Here is a 17,843-nt window from a genome sequence, read left to right as displayed (position 1 = left end):
GGGAAAGAGGAAGAGGCAGAAAAAGAAATTTCACTAATTGAATTCCAAGAAGACTGCCAAATGACCACTGAAAAAGAAGAAGGTGCAGTAAGTGGAAAGGAGGAAGCCAAAGAACAACATGAACCAAGATCTACGAGAGCTGTTAAACCTAACTACAAAATATAACCATGGAAGAGAAAAAATTGATTACAATTAATATAAATGGACTCAACTCAGCTGTTAAAAGAAGGAAAACCTTCCATAAACTAGAGAAATTAAAATTTGATATAATCTGCCTACAAGAAGTACATATTAAAAAGCAATATGAACAATTGTTGATACAGCCAAAATTAGGGAAGAAAAGAGGAGTGATTTTATACATTAAAGATATTATCCCAGCGAAATTTATTTATACTGATGACGATGGAAGAATAGGGCTTCTGACTGTACAAACCTTTGCTAACTTTAATTGAAAAAAGTCACTTCTAACCTTTAAAATATTATTATTTCCTATGTGGGGAGCAATTATACAGACTACTTGCAAACTATGATGTAATTGGCAGGGGTGGGCTTCACAAATTTTATCAAAGGGTTCTCTGCCCAGTTGCTGGGTGGATTTGGCCATGATGGGTGTGGCCTAGTCATTCTGGTGGAAATAATGGACAATAATACAAAAACACTCCTGATTGCAATTTATGCCCCGAATGACAAACAAGAAGAATTTTATAAAAAATTACATATGAAAATAATTGAACTGGTAAATAATTGACTGGTATTGGATTATTTGCTAGCTAAGGAGAGAGATGTATGTGGTAAATTTAACCAACTGTTGCTTAGAAATTGATACTAGAGAAGTAATTAGACAAATCACAGACAGAATGAGAAAAATAGCTCATGTTCTGGTACAGGAATGGACGGGGTTATTGGATAATGAATAATTTGGGGGGGGTGTTAATAATTAAAGACAAGCCTATTTATGGCAGGTATGGTTATGTTGGGTTTGATCTGTTTAGCATGTCTGATACCCCTGATAAGAAATGTAGTACAGAGCACTATAATAAAGATGAACATATGATGATGATGGTGAATGATGTTAATGAACACACTGTTCTTATAAAATTTGAAAATGTAGAAGAAATTCGAGAAAACTTAAGAGAATTCCAGAAGTAATGTTTTATTTTATGAAATGTATGAAAAATAGAAAGGGTGGAATTATTAGAAATAAGAAAATTCAAAAATAAAATCTAGGTGAATAGAATAGTATATCATAGTATTAAGAAGACAGTTGCTCCATAGACATTTATTATCTTGATATAACCTGTAAATATATTTTCTAATACATTTACTCATTGTTAAACATGTACCTGCAATCTATTACATCCTCCTGTCTCAAGTAATGCCACCCCTATTTCCTCCAGGAATTGGTACGTATCTCAAACTGTCAAGGCAATTCACATACACATTTGACATAACAAAAGATCAATTAGGAGGATAATATGAGAAGAAATAAACCATAAACTTCATTTAATCAATTGAAGTTAGATTTTGTTTTCCAAAACATCAGCTTACTTTGACTTTGCATAGATGTTAGAAATGCATATAAGAAGAAATGCTGAATGTAACATTAAAAAATACCAGTATATTTAATGATTGCACTTGTCAACTTCCAATATGTAATAAGTCTGGTGTTAGGAATAGATATTTCTTTGTTCTCAGACAGTTCGAAAAGGGGCCCTTGCTGAAGGGACATTCTTTAATGCCAAGAAAGATGAGATGTGATGGGAGGTCATTGGGAGGTATCAAAGGAGATGATGTGGTCTCCATAAAGTGTCTTAGATTAGTTGTTCTCGGTCACTGGGTTGATGTAGGAGGGGCGTGGGGGGGGCGTCGGGATAGAAGAACTATAAAATGTAATGTATTGAAATCTTAGGTGTGGTTCTTGGCTCAAACTTCATGTTGAGGTCAGCTGAGATTCTACCACTCTTTGCAAACTGCTTAACAATAAATTCTCTGTTTTCACCAATCCAAGTTTTTGTCATTTGGATTCATTTTCAACAGTTTATTTTCTATGGTTTAATGAGCTTATATGATTAATTTATGGCTCTGCATATAATGCAGTTCAAAAAATTCATTGAATAACTAGATTCATTATTCAGCCAGTCAACTAGGATTTTCCTGCTAATATGACAGGCTTCCTATTAAATCCAGAATTTTGAAAACCGAACAAGATGTACGTACTGACCAGTTTTTCTTCCACAGCACAACTTTTTTCATTAAAATATATATTGTTATTCAAGTCCATCACTAGAGTTCAACTATTCGACACACGCACCAAACACCCTTCAAGATTTTCTTTCTATGTAGGACTCTGGCAGGATATTGATCGACTATGTGCCATATAGCTTGTTCATTTGGCTACCTGGCAGCATATAGTCTGTTCATTTTGAATGATATGCTCAGTACACTGCATCAATTCCAAAAGGCCTTCTGTCAGCATGATTCTGCTGCAGCTGTTACCCTGTTTTCTCAAAGCAAACATGAAGACAGCATGTGATGCTTAAGGGCTAGTCAAAGTTCACTGGTCAGAAGATACGGGTTCTGGGCCAAAGGAAGGCTAAATCTCCATTCGACAGGTTTAAGTGGTGGGGTGAGGGTATTTCTTCAAATAAGGCCACTTCCATGTGATATTTGCCACTTCTAAATGCTCTCTGCTCAGGACAGGAAGTGGACCAAAAACATTTTAATACTGATCGTCAATTTTAGCAAAGTAAAGAGAATATTGTGAAATTGCAGGCTTGGCAAATCCACCAAAAGAATCATTTATTCCTCATTCTGTTATACTTTGCCAGGGAATAAAGGTTTTAATTTTTGTAGTAGGGGCCTATTAGCCATACATATTTTCTTTGTGAAGTGAGGTGATAACAATAATACCTTGATAATAGTACCTTGAAGGTCTTCAACCCTTTATCCTGGGCAAGAATTCTCACACCATCCTAGACAAATGACTGTCCAACATTTGCATGAAAACCTTCAGTGATGTAACACCCATGACTATACAGATAGTCCTTGACTTACGACCACAATTGGAACCAGGAAAACATGTCATTAAGTGGTGCAGCCATTAAGTGAAACATCACATTATTGCAATTTGTGATTTTCCCTAATGGCTTCCCCATTGACTTTGCTTGTTATAATCCAGCTGAGAAGTTTGCAAATTACAATCATGTGACCCCAGGATATTGCTATCACCATGTAAGCCAGTTGCCAAGCACCTAAATTGTGATCACATGACTGCAGTGACAGTACAATGGTACTAAGTGCAAGAACCGTTCATAAGTCACTTTTTTGGTGCCATTGTAACTTTGAGCAATCTCTAAACAAATGATTGTAAGTCAAGGACTTCCTGTAGGAGGCAAATTATCCCATTGCTTAAGAGCTATCAAAATCAGGAAGTTCCTCATTTTAAGTTTGTGTATCCCTCTGTAAACCTTCCATCCACCAATTCTTGTCCTAGAGTCAGATATTAGAGATAATAAATCCACATCCCTTCCAGTGGTGGGATTCAAATTTTTTTACTACCGGTTCTGTGGGCATGGCATGGTGGGCATGGCAGGGGAAAGATACTATAAAATTTCCATTCCCTCCCCACTCCTGGGGGAAGGTTACTGCAAAATACCATTCCTCCCTACCCCGCAAACCTACTTTCCAGCTCCATTCTGTGCAGGGCAACCAAAGAAGACCCAGCCAATCAGCTGGGACTTGGGAGGCAGAGAATAGATGGGGGAGGGGCCAGTCAGAGGTGGTATTTTCTGGTTCTCCAAACTACTCAACATTTCCGCTACCAGTTCTCCAGAACTGGTCAGAGCCTGCTGAATACCTCCTCTGATCCCTTCTCTATGATAGTCCTTTAAGAATTGAAAGACTGCTGTCAGGTCTCCTCTTTAGGCCTCTATTATTTAAACTAAACTTCAAACATTCTTCATAAGATTTAGCTTCCAAGCCTCTCACTATCTTTGCTGCTTTTATCTGTCCTCCTTTCCAGCTCATCAACACCCTTCTTATATTGAGGTGACTAGAAGCAAGTGCAATACTATATTCCCTAACCCGAACCCAGTGGTCGCCAACCAGTGGGCTGGCTGCAGCCCACTGGTGGTTTGTGAGAAAATGTTGGTGGTCCATAGAGAAATGTCACCCCCAGAACACCCCGCAAAGCAATTAAGCCAGGTTGTGCAAGAACACAAGGCTGTGCCGCCCAAATGGCCTGCGGGAACTTTCTACACCCACTTACTCATCTGGCAAACTTGCCTCCTGAGTTGCTATTTTTCCTTTTTTTTTTTTTTCTCGACCATCACCTGTTCTGCTGTGTTGGAAGATTTAGATTAGCTAGAAAGCAGGAAATCATTGGATTTCTTGCTTTCTAACTAATCTTTAGATCTTTGGCTCTCAATGCAGACTCAGATGGCAGATAGATCTCTTGAGTGAATCTATGATTCTGTGAGCAACTCAATCTGCCTGCCTGCTTTGCCTGGTTTTGGGTAAAAGTTCCTCTTTTTTAATAAAAAATTCAATATTTACATACATGGTGTGTTGTGAGTTTGCTTGTTAGCAATGTTATGAGTTTGCTTGCAAGCAAATTTTATGTGACAGACACAGGTAGCCGATGCCAGAAAGATAGATCTGTGAGTGAATCTGTGATTCTGTGAGCAACTCAATCTGCCTGCCTGCTTTGTCTGATTTTGGGTAAAAGTTTCTCTTTTTTAAAATAAAAAACTCAATATTTGCATAAATATTTATAATATTTACCTGCAAGCCATGCCCAGCCAGTCACATGACCACCAAGCCACACCCACAAATTAGGCCATGCCCACAGAACTGGTTATTAAGAAATTTGAATCACACTCCTGCCTCTGTGTGTTTTTGTGTGTGTGTGTGTGAGAGAGAGAGAGAGAGAGGTTAGATCAGATATCTTTCTCTCCCATCAATGTCAGCAAGCCACTGTCAGTCAAAATTCATATTAGTGGTCCCCGGGATTTAAAATTATGGGTTTGGTGGTCCCTGAGGCCCAAAAGGTTGGCGACCCCTGATCTAACCTGTGCAACATAAAATAAAAACTATCATTGCCCACGATCTTATCATACCCCTATTGCGTTAGTTCTTTTGCCAGGAGTAGCACACTATTGGCTCATGAGTAATCTGTGATCTAACATGACATCCAGATCCTTCTTACAAATACAAATAATAAAAGAGAGTATTTGTAGCTCAGGATTGAAATGAGGGGTTCTTGGTGGTCTCAGTGCTAGTAAGGAGATAGAACTAGGAGATAGCACTACTAATGATTTATTTAGGTTGGGTAATGAAAAGTTTTCAAGAAAACAACCAAGCTCAGAGAGTACAAAACTAGCATCAAGCCAAATACTTTTCCTGTACGTGTATCCAACTAAATGTATTTAACTACATTTTTTTACCATTGAACTCATTTTGCTGGATATGTTCAAATCTATAATATCCTTCTGAACCTTGGTCCTCTGCTCTGAATTGACTGAATCTCCCAGTATTGTACTGAGTGAAAATCTGATTAGCATTCCTCCTGTCCCCTTACTTACATCTTTTATGAAAATGTTTGAAGAGCACTGTAACCAGGATACAATCCTGAGATTCCCACTTAATGAATTGGTGTCGTATAATGTAGGTATATTATTAATGACCAAGCATTGGGTTCAATCAGTTCAGTGTCTATCCATAATAGGAGCCATCCATACTATATTATTACATTTTACTAAGAAAGATGCTATGCATCACCTTCTGAAATCTAAGTACATTACATCCAGAATATTCCTTTGATCTATTAAACTAATCGCTTTCTCAAAAAAAAAAAAAAAAACACAAGGTTTTTCTAGCATGACCTAATTTTTAACAGAGTGATGCTAGCTTCTAGTGATCTTGATCCCCTCTAAATGCTTGCAAACCTACCTCCTGATTATCTTTTTGAGGATCCTCCCAGGTATCCATATCAAACTGACCAGTTTCCTGGGTATAGTTCTCCCCCCCCCACTTTAAAAAAAAGATAGGAACAAAATGAGCTCCTCTCCAATCTTCCGGCACTCTTCCTGTCTAATGGCCATTCTTTAAGATTACAGTTAGTGGTTCTGAAATAACCTATGACATTTCCTTTAGTTAGGAATAGTGTTTCTCAACTTTGACCACTTTAAGAGAGGTGGACTTCAATTCCCAACAAGGTGTTTGGGGAAGCCTGGGAACTGTGATCTGGGTTATTATTCATTCAAAGACTTGAAAATTCATTCAAAGTAGCTTGGGCTACTCTCATCAATTCCTTACTTATTTTGGCCTATGTTCCCCTTCTCCTCCATCATTGTATGGCTTTTGATAGATTAGGCCATTTTGTCCTTTTATGAAAATAGGATGGAATTTAGAATTAAGCAGTTCAGACTTCTCCCTCTGGCTTTCATGATCTTGCTGTCTTCTCCATTCAGATTAACTGCTTCCTTAACTTGGCACAGCAATGCATTTCCGGATCATCTTGGCCATTTGATTTGCGATCGTCAATCCCCAAACTATTGGGTGCTAGAATCTAAAGCCCTAGGTTTCTATAACTTTGGAAATATATTATATGGAACTGCTGAATGGGTGTGGATGACACAGGCAGTTTAAAGATTCAGTGTAGCTATATTTGCACCATATGCAATTTGGCTAATATTTCTGCAGTTGGCTTTTGGTGCCATGTTTAATATGCAAACCAACTTTTTTGATTAGTATATACGTGAATGTATGTGTGAATGCAGAATAATAATTTAATGAGTTACTAAGTTAAATTGTATAAATACAGCCCCACAGAATAAGACTGCTGGTACATTCCAGCCCTGCAATTCTCTAACTAGTTGTGCTAACTAATCTTTTAAAATGGAGGGAAGAATACTGGAAACTTTCTGATGGGCAGAGCTTATTCTGGGTCCCTGAGTTATTGTCCCTCCAATATAATGTGTGAACTAATGCTTTAGGCCAGCTTTTATCAACTTGGCAACTCTCTAGATGTACTGTACTACAGCTCCCTGAATTCCTAGCAAAGCCATGCTTCCATGGCTGTGAAAAATGTGTTTTAACTAATCATCAGACAACTGATGCCCTAATTGCTATATATTCTTCTTTGACCTTCAGTCATTCATTCCACCATTCTCTCTTAAACAACATTCTGCTCTTTTCTTTTACTACTTTGTATGCCTCAAATATAAGTTGTGGAACTGATATGGAAAGCATCTGTTTCCTTCAACAGTGTTCTCAAAACTCCAGGTTTTTCAACATGAATTGGTGTAATTACCTCCCCAGGTATTTCTTCACTACTGACAATAAACTCCCAAATATACAGTCTTCATTTATATCTCATTTCAAATCAGTTGTAATCATTCTAATCTTTAGAATGAAAGCTCCTTGGGGCCAGAGATTTCAAGGTATTTCTTACTTTCTCTGCTGTATAATAAAGCACCTTTCTTCACCACTGAAGCATTTTTAGGAATGGGGTTGTCAAAATGTTTATGATTCAGCCTTAGACTTTTGTTTAAAGTGCATTTCACATACTAGTTGGCCCTCCTACCTAATTAGGTTTTTCCCTCCAATTTGATGCCCTTCAGTTGTTACTAACTTGGTAGGAGAGATGGTATAACAAAAGTCCCATATAGCTAAAGGATGCCAAGTTAGAGAAAATATTCTGTAAGCTCAAAAAACAGGATCTTCCCTATTCTACAAATAAGAACAACTTTTTAAAAAATCTAGTTGGACTGGATCAAATCTATCTAGTCCTCATCTCTGAAAGGGAACAGCAGGACCTCTCTAGGGAGTGTATAGATACAGTAAGTGAGGACTGATGCATCCTATTAGCTTACTGAGGGTAGAAATGCAATGCTTTATACCGTGGCATTTATCTTCAGCTAATATAACGATATAGTAGTAGCTCCAAGTGGGAGAGGGGCATAATCAGATGTGTGCTCCGCAGTCCTCAGCAAACTTTGCAATCAATCAACTCCACCACTTAACTTCATGCAGTTCCATCGGAATCTGCCCAATTTCTGAAACCGTTTTCTATCCCCGTTTTTTTCCCCCACCCCACGCAGATTTCTTTGGGGCAGGAAAGGAGGTAAGCAGAGGTCGTTTCCGTGTCCAAAGGGACGTGAGGGAGAAGACTTCCAGATGCCCACTCACCTCAGCTGCCATGACGGACGATTGTGGATTTTCTTTCTGGTTTTTTTCCGATGAACGTGGAGAACCAGTCAGGTAGAGGGAAGCGATTACTGAAAACAAGCGGACAGTTTATTAGTCTGACACAGGGAGAGAGGCAGGTAGACAGGCACACACAGTCGCTCGCTCGCTCCAAAAAGATCCCTGACTCGTGCTAGATCCGTAGAGACGACCGACTCCCCACACTGCGACCCGATCAGCCGCTGCAGACTCAATCAACTCACCTCCCGGGGGTGCAACCACCAGCTATCCGAACTTCTGTAAATCAGCCCGTGAAAGGTCTCCATTTCAAGGGATCGCTGCCAACAGGACACGCCCCCCAGGGCGGGATTTGCTTCCAGCTGGGATGTCCTACCCATCTGCCCTTCTTTTGCCCCCCACAACCGCCCCTTAAGCGGGACTCTATCCACTAACAATGACCCAAAGAAGACACCCAATTGCTTATTTTTCATATTCTCCCCATCCTAAGAAATCACTTAAGAAGTTCCAGATTCAGAGGATACTGAGTTTTCGTAGAATAGTAACAAAAAACGACTGTGTATGTGGGTATTTTGCACAGATAGAAATCGTAAAAGTAACATATTTTGGGTAGTTTTGTCTGGCCAGATTTCTACAAAGCAGGACACAAGAGGGCAACAGACTGTAACACTCCAGCTTATCATTTTCATTTGGCTATTGTGTTTTCTTTAAAGAAACTAAAGATTTGCTTGTTGAGTTTACAAGTGCCCCACAGAGTGCCTTTTAAATACAATTCATGATAAATTAAGTATTTGGACTCTTTTGCTTATTTCATGAGATATAATTTTAAAGATGCTAATGCATACTTCAGTTGCAGGATCCAGTCTTTTGAATTTATATTTTTGCATACTATTCTGGGCTCCATTTTTAACATCACCATAGCAATTAAGGTTGTTGACAAGTGTTGCAGTGAAACATTAGAGGGGGAATCCTGGATTTTTCACATCTGTCCTAGAACTACAATTCGGGTACCGAAATTGAACATCTCTGTATCTATTTGGAAACCTTGGCTATCTTTCTGCTTTATTGTCCAAGTGAAACAATGAAGGGAGGAGGTTGAACACAGCTCCTGGAAGCAAAAGAATATAGAGGCAGAAATTTGGAGGCAGCATTTAGGTAACAAATTTTAAAATAATGGAATCAGTGCATTGATGATGATGCATTGATTGAAGACTGTTCGAAAACTGCAGTTGGTACAGAAGGCTTCAGGTTGCCTGTTGAAGAATGAAATCATTTACAGCCAATGACTCCAATCTTGTGGGGGCTACAGTGCCTTCCAAGAAGCTTGTGAGTACAATAACAGACACTGGAGTGTATGTCTTGATGGTTCTAGGTTTTATGAGTGCTACTAGGGTTCTTGTGTAGATTTTATTTGGCTATATTTTACTCATGAGGAGTCTTTAGATGTCTGGCACTACATAAATACCATTAATAAATAGTTATAGAAAATTGAGTACATTTGGACTTGCAAGATTGATACCAGTCCTCCAGAGGTGGTATTCAGCAGGTTCTGACCAGTTGTGGAGAACTGGTAGCAGAAATTTTGAGTAGTTTGGAGAACCAGCAAATGCCACCTCTGATCCTCTGGCCCCGCCCCCATCTATTCCCTGCCTCCTGAGTTCCAGCTGATTGGCTGAGTCTTCTTTTGTTGCCCTGCACAGGAGAACGGAGCTGGAAAGCAGGTTGGTGGTGTGGGGGTGGAATGGGGATTTTGCAGTCTCCTTTCCCTGCCACACCCATCAAGCCATATCCACCAAGCCACACCACAGCCACCAAGCCACACCCACAGAACCGGTAGTAAAATTTCTTGAATCCCACCACAGCAGTCCTCCCAGATAGACCAAACTTGGAGTAGCAAAATCTTATAGTTTTGAATGTGCCTCCTCTCTCCCTTCATCTTCATGAGGACTAGGGAGGGTCATGTTTGAGACACTTTCTCAAATTACATTTCTGCCCCAGACTCAGATGTCTTTTATCTGATTGTTATCTTTTTCCTGTTCATCAAGGTTATTCCTTGGTCCCATTACAGTTCCTCAAGTCCTCCAATGGTGCAGTCATCAGTGCTATAACTGAATTCATCCATTTTGCTGCCTGTCATTCTCATCTTTTTCCTTCCCCAATATGATGATGATGATGATGTTATCCATTCAGTCAAGTCCAGCTTTGGCAATTCTATGGGCCATGTCTCTCCACATCTTCCAATCTTGTACTAATTCTTTTAGTTTTTCTATGCCCTGATAGTGTCCAGCCACCATGTTCATTGATGGTCTGGTTTTCTTCCAAATAAAATTGCTTTTTCTGGTGAATTCCCCCGCATGACGTGGCCATATTATAAACTTCTCTAAGAGCTAGGTTTTCATATTATGTGTCCAAAACATGACACCTTGAGCCTATTGATTTGTTAAGTGAGTTGTCAAGTTGATTTGCTTGATGATCCATTTTCTTGGCTAACCATAATACAGGTAGTCCTCAACTTACAACCATAAATTTAATGACTGTTTAAAGTCACAGTGACACTGAAAACAAGTGATTTATGGCTGGTCCTGCACTTACAACTATCACAGCATCCCTAAGGTCACATAATCAAAATTTAGGCAATTGGCAAACTGGCATGTATTTATGGCAGTTGCAGTGTCCCAGGGTCATGTGATTGTCATTTGTGACCTTCCCAGCAGCTTCTGACAAGCAAAGTCAGTGAGGGAAGCCAGTTTTGATTAATGATCACATGATTTACTTAACAATTGCAGTGATTTGCTTAACAACCATGGCAAAAAAATGATTATAAAATTGGTTGCAACTCGTTTAACAACCACCTTGCTTAGCAATGGAAATTCTGGTTTCAATTGTGATCATAAGTCAAGGACTATCCATATTCTCAACAGTTGTCTCTGGCACCAAAGTTCAAAAGTGCAAATACTTATTCTATTTTATCTTCGAAGTCCAACTTTTGCTTCCATAAAGTTGCAGGGAAAAACATTGCCTGCATGATTTCTAACCTTTATGGACACATCCCAGCATCTAAAATATCTTTCCCAATTTCTTCAGTGCCGCTCCACCAAAATCCAGAAAATAGCATATTTCTTGCTTGCTCCTTTACTGTTGATAGTTTATTCTAAAAGAATCGGTATTTTCATTGTCAATTCTGAGGCTGGTTGTTCTACCATTTTGATTAGTTTGAGTTTCGTTGTATTTAATTTTAGAGTCATTTCTTCACTGTGTTCCTTGACTTTTGTTAGTAAAGCATATAGATTACTTATATTGTCAGAGTACGGTCTTCACCATACTGCATAGTATAAAAAACGATTTTCATTCTCTTTCAATCCAGCTTCTCTCAATATACAGAATACATTGCACAAAGATTGAATAAATAAGGAAAAGTATAAAAGAACATTAAAAGCTTAAAAAACATTAAAAAGGAAAGAAGTGAAAAAGCTTATCTGCATATTTCCTGAAACTGTTACATAGATACACTGCTAGATATAGTATTGAGGCAGTATTACAGAGATAATGTATTTTTAAAAGGTGTCGTGCCCCCAATTCCCAAGTCTATGCTGTCAGAGGAAGAGGACCTGGAAGATGGGGAGGAGGAACTGGGAATGCCTTCCTCCCCAGGACCTTCTTCTCTGGCAATGCCTTCCTTCCCAGGACCTTCCTCCCTGATAATGCCTCAGGTTCCATCAGACAACCGAGAGGAACAGCCTGAGATTAATCAGGAGGAAGGCATATCGGAGCAGCCCCTGACAGGGAGTAAAGAGGAAGAGTGTTGGCTTGATCCTAAGCAGTGTCGTAGGGAGAAACGTGAGCAGCAACGTAGGAGGCATAAGAGAGCGAGCTGAGTCATTGAGCCACACCCCACAGGGGATAAAAGTGGGTGTGTTTTCTCCTGAAACTTTGTATGGGACAAAGTTTAACCTTACTTCAGATTTTCTTTGTGGACTGCCTTGTGATTTTCTGTGAGTAAAATTTTATTTACTATCAATTTGGACTTGGCAGGCAGGACATGTTAGAATGCCAAGAATATTATCAGTTCCAAAGAATTAACTCTGTGAAGTCCGAGCCAGCTTGCCTGCCTGTATTTGTGTGAGTTTGTACTCTTTCATCTTTTGGGAAAGAGGAAAGGTGAGACAGAACAAAAGGTATGAACATTTTTCCACAAATGTGTCATTTTTAAGGATTTATTTGTTTGTGTCCCACCTTTATTATGCTATCAAATAACTCAAGGAGGAGAACATATCCAACACATTTTCCTCCTCCTATTTTCCTCACAACAACCTTGTGAGGTGGGTTGGGATGAAAGAAAATGACTGACCCAAGATCACCCAGTTGAGTTTCATGGCTAAGGCAGGACTTGCTCATGGGTCTCACACTTTTCAGTCTTAATCACTACACCAGGGGTTCCCAAAACTTGGCATCTTTAAGACTTGTGGACTTCAACTTCTAGAATTCCTCAGCCAGCTATGCTGGCTGGAGAATTCTGGGAGTTGAAGTCCACGTCTTAAAGTTGCCAAGTTTGGAGACCTCTGCACTTCACCAGACTTACTCTATAATAACTGGATGATTAAAAGGAGTTTTTCAGGACATGCTTTCTCTCGATAGAAAATGCAGAATCCAGGAATCTGCTTTTTCTTTAATTCAGAGAAAATAAACCTCCTTTTTAAAAGGTGCAGAGACAGTAATATGCTTGTAAACCACTGGAAAAGAATAGGGTTTATTTTCTCTGCCAGTGATGTCTATTGATACAACTTGATTCTCAGATATATATTTTTTAATTCAAGCAGAGGGCAAAAAAAAAATTATTAATTCTTGCCAGCATAAAAACACAACAGCAGCAGGCTGCATGTAATTTGCTCTTGGCCAGTATATGGCAGTTACTGGCAGAAAACAAGCCCTCCAGAGCATCTGGCCTGTTTTTTTGTTGGCATGCAAAGAACAAGATACATTTTTGTGCCATTTGAGCATCTGCATTCTGCAAGGATGTCAATACTCAAGCTCGGTGTTGTAATCCTTATAGCACAGGCAAATGAAGATAAAGGAAGGCTTGTGAGGTGACATTACTGCAGATAAAGTTTGTCATAACTTTGCTGCAGATACCCATCTTTTATGAAGAAGGGAGGGAGGGTGAAAGGAAGGAAGGACAGAAGGAAAGAAGAATTATGCATATGTTCTGAATCTGTTAAAGAAGTTTGATTTGATTTGGAAAATTGTAGAAATGTTTATGTATTTTAAAACATCCTTGTTAATGACTGGGGAATGTCTATGAGTTTTTCTTTTTTTAAAAAGACACTTTGAAGTAATCAGCAAAACGTTAAGCATAGTAAATACCTTCCCTGACAAAGAATCCAAGCACACAGCAATTCTCTTTACAATGGCACTGCCTAGGCCCCTCTGCTTTCAATAGTCAATACCAACATGCACACAGCAACCCTGGCCCCTTTGCATTTTTAGTAATGCTGAGCATACTGGTTACTATGCTGAGCATACTGGTTTTTTGTTTTTTTGTTTTTTTTGCTGGAGGGATGAAGAGCGAACAGTGGGTTTTTGTTCTTGCGGCTGTATTGAGAACTGGCAAGAAAATGCATTTTCTACCAATCAAGATTTCTCAAATGCAGCTTTAAGCCAACGTTCTCTCATTTGCTGTGGTGCAAATATAGAAGCTACACTTCCAACATTGGCAAAATTGCAGGGTATGGCCAAGATGGCACGGGCTCCAGCATTGCATAGTAAAATGCTCCTGTTCTCCTGCCAAGGATCACTGGCCCGGCTCCACCTTTTTTGTCATGAATGCAGGGCAGAAATTGCTTTCTCATTTGCTGTCGTTCAGAGAGGACAGCCTTCAACTTTGGCAAACTTGTTTGTTTTATTACGAGAGGCAAAATAGTTGCTGGAGCCATGAAAAAAAAAATACAGAATTAAAAATAGGGAACTGCATTCCTTATTTTTCAAGGATTCAGCATTCTCCCATCCTAAATCTCCCCTGTAACACCAATTACAGTTGGTGTTGGTAGCAGGGGAGAGGGCCAAGGATAGACCTCACTTGCATGGGTTTGGGTCACTCACTGGTCCTCTGAATACCTCCATGAATTGCTAGGCAAGGTCATTTAGTAGCATGGGGTTGGTTACAATTGTTGATATGACCTAACTGTATGTCCTAGAATGCATTAGATACTTAAATGTATGTGAAAAACCGGAAGATTGATAGGGATATTCTAGTTGTCTTTCACTGATTTCTCCACAGTGACCAGTTACAATTGGCAAAGAAATTATCTTGTGTTTTCAAAGCCCGAATGAGTATTATCTTAATTTAGGGATGAGAAACTACTGTAGACAAGCACAGAATGCAAGAGTTGAAAAGGACCCTCTATGACATTTAGTACATAATTTATGGAGCAGGATCCAACTACACCACTCCTTCTCTAACACATCCAGCAGCAGAGACTGCCAACATTATCCAACAATAGTTACTGATGTTCTGCTAAAGTTTGCTTCTTTGTAAATTTTATTTTTTACCCTCTGTTGCATCTTGTGTGTGACAATCCTTCGGATACTGAAAAAACAGACAACGCATCTCCCTTTAATCTTATTCTTTATTTATTTTATTTGATATGTCAATTGCTTACAAGATACAGGTATAAGAATAACTATAGTTTTGAATACATGAGATAGATACTTATAAGAAAAATAAAAATACAATAGGACAGGGACGGTAGGCACAATTGGTGCACTTATGTACGCCCCTACAGGCCTCTTAGGAAGGGGGTGAGGTCAATAGTAGACAGTCTAAGGTTAAAGTTTTTGGGGTTTGGTGAATAAACCACAGAGTCAGGTAGAGTATTCCAAACACTGATCACTCTGTTGCTGAAGTCGTATTTTCTGCAATCAAGTTTGGTGCGGTTAACCTTGAGTTTGTATCTATTGTGTGCTCTTGTATTGTTATGATTTGAAGCTGGAGTATTCATTTGCAGGTAGGACATTGCAATGTATGATTTTATATACTATATTTAGAACAGACCAGAGGCGGCGTAGTTCTAGGTTGTCTAGGTCTAGAGTTTCGAGTCTGGTGGCATAAGGTATTCTGCAATGAGTAGAGGAGCGGAGAACTCTTCTTGTGAAATATTTCTGGACTTTTAAAATTGTGTTAATATCAGATACATGATATGGGTTCCAGACTCTTGAGCTGTATTCAAGTATAGGTCTAGCAAATGTTTTGTATGCTCTAGTTAGTAGTGTGATATTACCAGAGAAGAAGCTATGTAGGATTAGATTAACAACTCATAATGCCTTTTTGGCTATGTAGTTGCAGTGGGCTCTAGCACTTAGATCATTAGAGATGAGTACCCCAAAGTTCCTGACAAAGGTTCGATCCTCAACAAGGTCTTGACTATTTAGCTTGTATTTTATTTTCTGATTTTTTTCTGCCAATATGTAGGACAGAGCATTTATTTGTTGAGATTTGAAGTTGCCATTTGATTGACCATTCTGATACATAGTCAAGGTCTTTTTGAAGGGTAGTAGTATTGTCTGTGGTGTTGAATAGCTTTACATCATCAGTGAAGAGAATGCAGTTGCTCTTAATATGATCACAGAGGTCATTTATGTAAAGTATGAAGAGAGTTGTTCCTAAAACACTGCCTTGGGGGACACCACTGTTGACAGGTACAGAATTTGATAGGACGTTCCCAATTTTGACCATTTGTTGTCAGTTTGACAGGAATGCTTCTATCCAGTTATGTAGGTGTCCAGAGATACCATAAGATTTTAGTTTTAGTACAAACTAACCTTAGCCCTAAAAAACAAAGATTCTTCAATATATTATGACAATTGGAATTGCTGGTATAAATGGTTAGACCAAAGATAGACTTTATATCATAAGGTGAAAAAGAATGGGATAAACGTATATGAGTGTAATATAAAAATATATATGGATAAGATGTGCGTATATGGTATAAATTAAGAAGAGAAAAGATCTTACAACTGTCGAAAATGAGAATGTTTTTAACTGTTTTTTTTTCCTTTCTTTTTCTTTCCTTTTCTTCTCTTTTTGCTTTTCTCTCTTTTTTCTTTGCTCTTTTCGCGTTTTTCTATTCGTGTATGTATTGTTGATTTGTTTTTAATTGTAAAATTAATAAAATTTGTTTAAAAAAAAGATTTTAGTTTTAGTAGTAGTTTGTCATGTATCACTGAATCAAAGGCTTTACAGAAGTCTATGTAGATTGCGTCTATTGCTTTGCCCTGATCGAGTTGTGTAGTCCATATGTTTTTGCAGTGTAAGAGTTGCAGATTACAGGATAGTTTTTTTCTGAAACCAAATTGTTTATTAGAGAGTATGTTGTTTGTCTCTAAGTGGAGGATAATGGATTGGTTAATAATTGATTCCATGACTTTACAGGTGACGCAGCATAAGGAGATTGCTCTGTAATTTTCAACTAGGTTGGGGTCTCCCTTTTTGAAGATGGGGATGACCGTGGCTTGTGACCATAGTTTTAGCAAGGAGCTGGTCCTGAAAGATTTTTCAAAGATTATGTTCAGAGGTTTGGCTATGGCAGTGGATAGCTTTTTCAAGAAGTAGGCACATATTCCATCTGGTCCAATAGATAGGGATGGTTTTAGATTGCACAGTGCTTTTTCAACAATGTCTTCTGTAAAATTGATATGTATTAGATCATTGTAGTTGTCTGTGGCTCGACTAGGAAGTACTGGACATGATCCATTGTTGTTTACAAATACTGAGCCAAAGAATATGTTAAAGAGGTTTGCTTTGATGGTGTTGTCGTTGCAGTCTTTGCCATTAAGTCCTTTCAGGGGTGGGATGGACCTTGAGTCATTTAGTTTGTTGTTTACAAAATTGTAGAAAGCACGGGGGGGAATTTGTGCGTACGTTTTCATCTTCTCTTCTTCAGTCTTGAATCAGATGACAGTATGGGTGAAATTGAAGTAGTTTTGGGCATCTTGACCACCTATTATGTAGTCCTCTACTTCCAACAGTTCATTTAGTGACTGTTCAAAGTTACAACATTGAAAAAGTGACTTATATGACCATTTATCACATTTACAACTGCTGCAACATCCCCGTGATCCAAATTCAGACGCTTGGCAACTGACTCATATTTATGACAAGTTGCAGTGTCCCATGGTCATATGATCAACTTCTGACAAGCAATGGGGAAGCCAGATTCATTTAACAACCATGTTACTAACTTAACAACTGCAGTGATTTACTTAAGAACTATGGCAAGGGAGGTCGTAAAATGGGACAAAATTAACTTAACAGATGTCTTTTGCTTAGGAATAGAAATGTTGGGCTCAGTTGTGGTCATCAGTGGAGAACTACGTGTAATTACTCTACTCTTTTCATCCCTGCAGTTTTTATATTTGTTTTTAATGTTCCAATTGTAAATAATGATTATTTTATATTTTTATGATTGTATTTATATAATTATTGTTGATTTTTGTACACCACCCAGACACTTATGCAAGTTTGATTAATAATGTAACATAGCGTAACATTATTATATTACATTACTTTACATCATATAATTTATAATTATATAAATAAAATTATATAAAGTGAATTATTACATTATATTACATTATTATTATAC

The 17,843-nt window shown here is 38.5% G+C and overlaps 1 protein-coding gene across 2 annotated transcripts in view; it reads right to left on the bottom strand.

Moving 5' to 3' along the window:
• The window catches only part of ASL (argininosuccinate lyase), a 39,560-nt gene extending 31,030 nt beyond the window's left edge, over positions 1 to 8,530 (bottom strand). The window contains exons 1-2 of one of the 2 annotated variants that reach the window (XM_026708628.2): positions 8,451 to 8,530; positions 8,191 to 8,279 (exon numbers count right to left, since the gene is read on the bottom strand). In XM_026708628.2, coding sequence (XP_026564413.1) covers positions 8,191 to 8,202 — 12 coding nt within the window. In that variant the 5' untranslated portion in view covers positions 8,203 to 8,279; positions 8,451 to 8,530. Of the gene's footprint in view, positions 1 to 5,949; positions 6,025 to 8,190; positions 8,280 to 8,450 lie in introns of those variants that run through there. The other variant, XM_087927492.1, reaches the window with a different exon arrangement.
• Positions 8,531 to 17,843: the final 9,313 nt, after the last annotated feature.

The sequence above is a fragment of the Pseudonaja textilis genome, chromosome 1, assembly GCF_049901715.1.
Source record: "Pseudonaja textilis isolate UNSWEBS1 chromosome 1, rPseTex1.2, whole genome shotgun sequence".
NCBI classification, from domain to species: domain Eukaryota; kingdom Metazoa; phylum Chordata; class Lepidosauria; order Squamata; family Elapidae; genus Pseudonaja; species Pseudonaja textilis.
This window is presented reverse-complemented; position numbering and strand designations above follow the sequence as displayed.